Consider the following 9,380-nt stretch of genomic DNA (forward strand, 5'->3'; position numbering starts at 1 on the left):
CCCTGGGAAACACACATACACACACACACACACACACACACACACACCTCTGTCAACCCAAAGGGTGGAGTGTGTCTTTTGAAGACGCACACAACCACAATCCCCGAAGGAATAGGTTGACGAAAGGATTTGAAGTCAGCAATGCAGTTTAAATTAAGTTAATATTAGGCTAAATGTTAAATTGACACTGTAATGTAATGTAATTACCTTTTTACACTCCTATCGGGTAAGTTTCCAGTCATTTAGAGCACATGTTTCAATTGCTCAATAATGTAAGTTGTTTTTAGAAAGAAATGTAAAAGATTGCAGTGTTGTGTGGATGTCTTCAGTCATGCAGGTCTCGCGGATCCGCGCTGCGCGTAAAAGCGAGTGGCTCAAATGCGCGCTCGCGCACCACTTCAGCCCAGAATCAGATCCCTGCGTGGAAAACGAGATCGTGGTTTTGGCCACCGGTGTGGACCAGTACCTCCAGGAGGTGTTTCATCACCTCGCCTTTTCCAACGGCGATCTCGTTTCGAATGAGGACTTTAGGAGTCTGTGTTTGATTTTGGGATTCCCCGCGAGCGCGGAGACTGAGAACGTCACCTCAGAGCACCGGGACATTTGCGATGGACTTCCTCGTCTGCTTAACTTTAAAGAATTCCACGCACGACTATGTGGATTTTTCTCGCTAAAAGCGCAGGAAGGGCAGAAGGGAGTTCGACTTCCGGTCAGTGAGGAGACCGAGCACATCGAGCGCGAGATCAGACTCCGGTGTCCCCGCGTCCGGAGGAGAAAGTGCGTCAGTTTTGATCTGTCTGCAGACCAACAGGTCCGGAAGGGGTCAGTGAGGAGTCCAGCATCATCTCAGAGTCCGGATCATCTGCAGAGTTCTGCTGCGGAAGCCAAGAGAAACACAGGTAAGAGATTCATACACACCTGAGCTGTCAGGACAGCTGGAATAATTGAATACCTGTATTTTTCAATTAAAAAACTCGAGCCTTAGGGGAATTTTTGTTTAGCTTTTAATGATTAACAATGAATATTTACTAAACGGAGATTTGTGAGTGTTTGACTGTGCCATAAAAAAAATGCATTTTCTTAGTGATAATAATCCAAATAAACTTGACTGATTTATTTACTGATCATATTTCATACAAAATTAAATCTTTTAAAAAAAAAAAAAACAAGTAGCTAGAAAATGAATTTATAGAAATATACTAAGATTTAGTATATATATTAGTGTGTGTGTGTGTAATATTTATTTATTTGTTTAATAAATTAGCCAAAATTAAATAATAATAGTAAAATAAAAATAAATATCCATAATTAAAAGCATATGTAATTTTAATTCAAATGATTTTACTTATCTCATAGATTCAAGATTTTGTATTCGTCACATACACAAACATAAAATATATGTTAACATATTTCATAACATAAAATATCCAAATTACATTATTATTACATTATAATAATAAAAAAGACCAATTATCATATTTATTAAAATAATGTTAACACTTTACAACAAGTTTCCATTTGTTAACCATATTTAATGCAATAACTAACATTAATGATCAATACTTGCTACAGTAATTATTAGTATACCAGATTTATTTAGTTTGTTAAGGTTAGTTAATAAAAATACAACTGTTCTTTGTTAGTCCATGTTAGCTCAGGACCATTAAAAAATTTGATGATACAACTTTTGATTTGGATCATGTAACTTTAATTAACTAAGACATAACTAATGTAATTAACTAATGTTAGCAAATGGAACCTTATTGTAACTGTTACCAAAATAATTTTGAAATAATTAATTAATATATATAATTGTATTATGATAATAATATTATATTTATAATTTATTTATATTACACAGTTTTTATTGAAATAGTTGATTAATAAAACATTTCTATATTTTTATTCACTAATTTAAAAGCAAAAGGCTGTTTTTTGTTGTGTTTAGGCATTACTGTGGCAGTGGATATTAACCCTCAGAGAAGACGGCAGGATCAGCTAGAGCTGGAGAACGCCAGTCTGAGGGAGCTGGTGGAGGATCTGCGTTCAGCCCTCCAGAGCAGCGACGCGCGGTGTTTGGCACTGGAGGTCGCGTTACGCCGAAGAGACATGCCGTCCCAAAATACTGCTGAAACCCAAAACTGCAAAACAAAAACACAGCAATCCAAACACATGGAATGGGACTCCAGAAGAAGCACTAAAGACCTTCTACGAGAGCTGGAACTGATCCGTGCTTCACGTGATGGACAGCTGGAGGAAGCCATGAGGTTTAACCAGAGGTTAGAGGAAGAGCTGATGGCAGCTTATGGAGAGATTAGCAGGATGCAGGAGCTGCTGGACAGCGTCCGGACTGAAAACACACGGATTAAGAAGAGGACTGAAGAGGTCAGAGAGTCACTGGCCGCAGGGCTGCAGGGGGTGAGGGCCTTACAAGAGCAGGCTCAACGAGCTCAGAGTCTGGAGAGCCAGCTGGAGACGTTCAGGTAGATTTCTTGGATTTATCTAATGCTAGAATTTCAGTCACACACATGCATGCCTACACTACAGTTAATAAAGAGCTTTGGGGGCAGTAATGTTTTTATTGTTATTTTTATAAAATAAATTAATATTTATCAAGGATGCATTAAATCAATCAAAAGTGTCAGTACAGACATTTAGGTTTCAAATGATTTTCAAATAATGAAATAACGAAGGGCTTTCTATTCACAACAGATTGTTGAAGATAAATAGTTCATGCAAAATATTGTTTTCAACATCGATAATAATAAGAAACACTTTTTGAGCAGCAAATTAGAATAATTTCTAAAGGATCATGTGACACTGAAGAAGAGTAATGATACTGAAAATTCAGCTTTGCATCAAAGGAATAAATTAGAATTTAAAATATATTCAAATGTAAAACAGTTGTTTTAATAGTATTTCAAATCAAATATCATCAATGTTCAATAACATAAAAAATCTGCTCACAGGTCTTCTCTAAGACTCGAGACGAGAAGACATATTCAACAAAAAATCTCGCATAACTGCACGATTATGACCTGCACTGATGTTTCAGTTTGTGTTAGTGAATCAAGAAGCAGCGGTTGACATGAGCAGAGTTGCAGGGCATGCTTTATTTTTCCTTGACGGATAGTAATGACCTGCTTTAATAACACAGGACGGCACAGTTTCCTGCAAACAGTTATTAGTCATTTGCTTTCAAGTATGAGTATTAAAGCAAATCATACAAATCCCTATTACAGCATCTAACTCTAGATGTCTTATTATTATATCCTGTGAGGAAGGATGTAAGGTCCAGACTCGTCTTTATTATGCAGGTATGCTGCCTGGACCATCAGACATCAAAGACGCATCTACAGTATATACAGATATACAGTGTAACAGGAAATGTGTAATTTCAGCGCCACTAGCATCACCAAACCAATTTTTACACAGGTTTCTGGAACACTGCTCTAACTGCAGTTTAGTAAGCATTAGAGATTACACAAACTAAAAACTGTATTAAGTTTAAGTATAATGAACTTATAAATGGCCAAATGCCAGTGCTGTAAAACTTTAGCTCACATTAACCTTGCAATCAATCAAGTGCAGCTTTCAGTAGACTCTTAGCAGATTAATATCTGTGTTAATATTGCATTATTTACATGACAGAGCGGTGATGTAATGCTCATTCCTCACCTGGAAAATCAGGTCCAAACCTGCCAAGTTCCTCTCTCAGAAGATCCACACGCTCTGCAGGGACAATAATCAACTTGTTACTGTAATGCATCAGCAGCATAAGAAATGCAGCGTGGAGAACTTTCTCTTAAAGTCATGTGACATTAAACATTTTGATTCCAAAACGTCTTGACTCACCTGCACAGAAAGTTATTTATTCATATTTACTGTGATTTATGACTTATTCTTAGGGCCCAGTGCACCTGTGCAAAGCTAAATATGAACAAAACCGAAATACTAGCTGAACCATGTGGGCCTGGATTCCCCTCCCCAACCAGTCATGATGATGGCAGAAGAGGTAAGGGGATCAAAAACACCCTAAACAAATCAATTTCTCATTCAGACTGTAAGAAATCACAATAGGATGTGATCTAAATGGAACACTAGCATACTGCAGACTGCAAAGGATGTGCACTTTTTCTTTAAAAAAATGCATCATGCATTAAAAATTATTAAACAGTATCATGCCTAATTTTTGTCATGTGAACTCATCTAATTGCATGTTTAATTTTACAAGTGCTGTGCAGAAATAAACGCAGAAATAAACATACATTTTTTTTTATTAATAATAATAGTAAACTAAAACATTAACAAAATTATTCATATTGGAACCTAATTTTAAAGATGTAAATAAATAACGTCATCTAAAATAAACATTTGCATGATTTTACATTGCTAGAAACCAACAATATTTACAATATATTGCTTACATTTTTTGAAACAAATAAATATAATATTAATAATAAATATAAAAAATGTAATCATTTAAATAATAAATTAGTAACTACATTTTATATTTATTTGAGATCTTTCCAATTATACATTTATTCACTTTGAAAGTAGTTTCACAATATAATTTACATTATATTTTATAAAATCTAATAAATACATTTCAGTGCTATAAGTTCATTCGTCACAGTAGAAGTGGGCGATCAAGCCGATGATACAGCTTTCCGAGCAGTTTGCCCTGCTGTGTTCTTCACATTTTGGCAAATCAAAGTATCCCACAAATTTTGTGTAAAGTATACATACTGGAAAAATAGTTGCATGCATGCAGTACATTAAAGGCAGTAGTGGTCATGTGACATCTCTGTGCAGAAGAAGACCTGCAGAGGTCAGTAGAGGGTTGTGCAGCATCCGACGAGGAAGAGGAGGAGAGGGGCATGGATGAAGGACAATGCTGCCACCTGCAGGTGAAACAGCTCATCAACAGATTACACTGCTGTGCCAAAGGGTGAATAAAACTTAAATATAAAACATGCTTTTCTGCATTTTGACCACAACACAGGTATGCATTAATTTGAATTGTTCTTTTCCAGGTGTCAGAAAGCTGCTATCTGTAACTGGCTTGTCTCTCAGAGCTCCGCTCACAGCAAAGAACCTAAAGCACGTGTGTGGATTCCTCAAGCAGATGAGAGGAGAAATGAAGCAGGAAATGTGAGCGTTAAAGAAGAAACTATAATAATTCAATTCAATTCAATTCAAGTTTATTTGTATAGCGCTTTTTACAAAACAAATCGTTACAAAGCAACTTTACAGAAAATTATGTTTCTACAATATTTAGTAGTAGCTAGTAGTTTGTGCACATTTGACAGGATTTTAGAAAAACTAAAAAATAATAATAATACAAGACGTAGTCAGCTAGACGATGAACTATCAATATTATTAATTAAGTTATTATATGATTAAGTCACACATTTAGGAATAATTGTTAGTTCTGTTTGTTCATTCAGGGTTAGCATCATCTGAGGTCCTCTGAGGGTCAGCATCATCTCTTCTCAGGTGTTCTGGATCCAGACTGGAGCTTGTGTAAATCCTAGTTACCACGGGATGTGAATCCCGTGGCAAAACATAGAAACAAAATACAGACATCATTAGCATAGCTGCTGATCCAACAAAGTAAAATTAGTTTAACCCAAGCTAATGAATAAAAATGCACCTTTGATCAGATGCAACTACACTCACAATTAAAAAGATACATTATTCGAATGCTTGGCGAAAGAGATGTGTTTTTAATCTAGATTTAAACAGAGAGAGTGTGTCTGAACCCCGAACATTATCAGGAAGGCTATTCCAGAGTTTGGGAGCCAAATGTGAGAAAGCTCTACCTCCTTTAGGGGACTTTGCTATCCTAGGAACTACCAAAAGTCCAGCGTTTTGTGACCTTAGGGTGCGTGATGGGTTGTAACGTGGTAGAAGGCTAGTTAGGTACACAGGAGCTAAACCATTTAGGGTCTTATAGGTAAGTAATGATAATTTGTAACTGATGCGGAACTTAATAGGTAGCCAGTGCAGAGACTGTAAAATTGGGGTAATATGATCATATTTTCTTGACCTCGTAAGGACTCTCGCTGCTGCATTTTGGACGACCTGTAGCTTGTTTATTGAAGAAGCAGGACAACCACCTAGAAGTGCATTACAATAGTCCAGTCTAGAGGTCATGAATGCATGAACTAGCTTTTCTGCATCAGAAACAGATAACATGTTTCGTAGCTTGGCAATGTTTCTAAGATGGAAGAATGCAATTTTTGTAACATTGGAAATATGATTTTCAAAAGACAAATTGCTGTCTAATATAACACCCAGATTTCTGACTGTAGAGGAAGTTACAGTACATCCGTCTAGTTGTAATGGATAATCATACACCACATCATCTCTAATGAACACCTGCCTTCTGTCATATCCTGCAGATGAAGCAGAAAGAGGAAGAAAGTTTGAAAGTTTATCCTTCACCTCTGGAGGAGAGACTGACTGACACGCTCACATTACTGCTGCAGATCCCACATAAAGTGAGAATTCAATTCGAAACTAGATTTTCACTCTTTCTGTGTAAAAACTGTCAAAGATATATGATATGATATGATATGATATGATATGATATGATATGATATGATATGATATGATATGATATGATATATGGCTTGGGTCCCTCTTTTATCATTCATCATTTCATAAAAAAAATAAAAAAATAAATCTTAATTATGTATTAAATCACACACACACACACACGTTTAAAAGTCATTAATTTATTTTAAAAATATTTATTCATAAATATTTTGTATTTTATATTTGATCAGATTTAAATGTTTTAACTATATAAATTAAACATTTACATTTTATATTTATATTAAATGATTTACTTAAACTGTATTTAAATGTAAAATAAAATTACTTATGGTTTAAGTCATAAAGAAAGCATTTATTTTTTAATGCAGGGATTTATCTGAAACCCTTTAACCAAAAAAATGTATCCACTGAGATTTTCAGTAAATATTTCAATAAGTTCACATATAATAATAATAATAATGAACACATTTGCTTCCTGACAGTTCTCTGATGTTGGTTAATGGTAAACTAACATGCAAATAAAACATTTCCTCCTTTTCATTTTATTATTTATATAATTAACTTTTTTTAATCATTAAATTATTTTAAATATATTTAATGAATTATTGGCTTTTCATCAACTCACAAAACCACTGCAGCTTGCCTGCCATCTCCAATTTGGAAAATCCTTGATTTAATGCATTGAGGAGAATCTACTGAAGCTACTTCTTGTGCTCAGCTGAAGGCCTTAAGCCTTTTGAAAGAAATACAATATTAACATATGAACATAAATATATATTATTAACATAGTTTGTAAAATGCAAATAGTTCAGTATACACAGGAACTATCACATGGAGGTAATACTCATCAGAAAACATCACTGTTTTCTGAGCCTATAATATTCAAAATATGTGTATGCTATACAATATATACTGCCTGCAATTTCTTTTACAAACATTTTTACACAATATACAACATTTCAAACAGTAGAATGCAATGCTGATATCACATGCCCTAACTAAGTTCACATATCATTTTATGGTTAATTAACACTTGTAATCCAGTTTGTGTCTCAGCTTTTCACAATCAAGAAAGACATTATAGACATTAAGACATTTAAAGACATTATAATGACCTGGTTAATATGACTTCCTGTTTATTCATCACTCTGGAAATGGAAGATCAAATCATGTGCATAATTGCATTGTGGGATATAATGTTTGTGCTTTGTGTTTGTGCTAAAGTGTGTGCTTTGGTTGTTTACTGCTCATTTTGGCAAATTTAGTGCACTTTATTCTATGCCTACAGAACTATTGACCATATGCATACTATATAGTGCAGTAATAGTATAGTAGTGTGTTTTTCTGAATAGCCTGTGCTAAACGGCACTGCAAAAGCCCACCCTGCCACCTAGTGATTAATCTCTGTAATGCACTTGTCAATCTAAAAACCTCTAACCTGTGTGTTCTAACCCTTGATAGAGAGTCTCTCGCAGGATCTTGGGGAAAATATTAGTCAACACACTAGATCTGTGTACTAGAAAAAGCCACGGTAAGCTCTGCTTTTCTGTGTTTTACTCACATTGTTTTCTTTCATGCAAAACTGCTGGATAACCTCCTGTCTGGTCCTTCAGACTGCACTCCGGTGGTTCAGGTGGTGGACACACTGTGTGGGCAGCTCCTCTCCAGTGACCTCCTGGATGGAGGAGAGGAGGTCAGCGTTGGGTCACGACCTTCTGTGACCTCAGGTCACCAGAACACGTCCAAACCCCTTCTGATGTCCTGCTGAGAGCTCACTGATGCCCCACTTAAGACGCTTTCCATCAGCATACAAATTGTCATTTTAAAGGCACAAGTGATTACCAAAGTTATTGTAATAAAAATTAGCGAACAAATATTTTTCATTAATTTATACGAAATAAATGAGCACTAGTAAAACAATACCTCATTTGGTGCCTGACCAGCTTTCTTAATTTAAAATAAATCTGCAGCCTTGTTACCCATTCTGGGTTACTTAATTATTTTTATGTTTATTTGTAATTATTTATAATTATTGCAAAAAAATATTAAAGACACCACAACTCAGGGTTTTAAAGCAACTGTATGTAAACTTTTTTTTTTTATTAAGTGATGGATGCTTTTGAAACACTGCTTTGAATGCGTTGTGAATCATTTGTTTGAACCCATAATTTTGAGCGAATGTCAAACTGTGACAAAGTCACGTAACGTCAGTAAAACAAGGATTCGGATGACATTTACATTTATTCATTTAGCAGACACTTTTATTCTAAGCAACTTTACAAACACCCCCCACAGATGAACCATTATCTAGTTTTTACCTGATCTCAGCTCAGTTTTACACATTTGTAGACATTTTTTATATAAAAACATGTATAAAACATGTATAGTGTTCCTTTGGCTTGGTGGTAGAGCTTTGTGTTAGCAGTGCAAAAGGTTGTGGGTTCAATTCCAAGGGAACATGCATACTGATAAAAATTTTTTTAGCCTGAATGTACTGTAAGTTGCTTTGGATAAAAGCATCTGCCAAATGCATAAATGCAGATGCATAATTAAAAGGAACAGTGGTAGTAGTTTACAGACTATTATTGGGCTGTTTAGACAAGCCCTCCATTAAACAAACAAAACAAGCCCTGAATTGATAAAAGAGCACATATTATATAAGAAATGTAATGTTTAATATTCAGCAATGTATTTGCAACGAGTTTGTAAAAGTTGTTTAGGCCTGGGTTTATGCAGCATTTACACGTTCTGACCAGCAGGCGTCACCAGTGTGGCGTCTTGAACACTTCGAAACAGTGAATCATTTTACAAAGCAA

At 35.3% G+C, this 9,380-nt stretch overlaps 1 protein-coding gene across 1 annotated transcript; it reads left to right on the forward strand.

Annotated features, from left to right (window-relative positions):
* Positions 1–61: 61 nt before the first annotated feature.
* LOC113077987 (EF-hand and coiled-coil domain-containing protein 1-like) lies at positions 62–8,536 on the forward strand. The gene is made up of 9 exons (XM_026250246.1): positions 62–226; positions 330–899; positions 1,949–2,483; positions 3,909–4,015; positions 4,816–4,951; positions 5,037–5,154; positions 6,408–6,506; positions 8,026–8,095; positions 8,178–8,536. The coding sequence occupies exons 2-9, from the start codon at positions 332–334 to the stop codon at positions 8,330–8,332; spliced, it is 1,788 nt and encodes a 595-aa protein (XP_026106031.1). The 5' UTR covers positions 62–226; positions 330–331; the 3' UTR covers positions 8,333–8,536.
* The last annotated feature ends 844 nt before the right edge of the window (positions 8,537–9,380 follow it).

Source organism: Carassius auratus, unplaced genomic scaffold, assembly GCF_003368295.1.
Source record: "Carassius auratus strain Wakin unplaced genomic scaffold, ASM336829v1 scaf_tig00023713, whole genome shotgun sequence".
Classification (NCBI taxonomy): Eukaryota; Metazoa; Chordata; class Actinopteri; order Cypriniformes; family Cyprinidae; genus Carassius; species Carassius auratus.

Coding starts and splice junctions, on each gene's coding strand:
- LOC113077987 (XM_026250246.1), top strand. CDS start 332: ATGCAGGTCTCGCGGATCCGCGCTGCGCGTAAAAGCGAGTGGCTCAAA. Junction 900..1,948: donor GGAAGCCAAGAGAAACACAG/GTAAGAGATTCA, acceptor TGTTGTGTTTAG/GCATTACTGTGGCAGTGGAT. Junction 5,155..6,407: donor GGAGAAATGAAGCAGGAAAT/GTGAGCGTTAAA, acceptor CATATCCTGCAG/ATGAAGCAGAAAGAGGAAGA.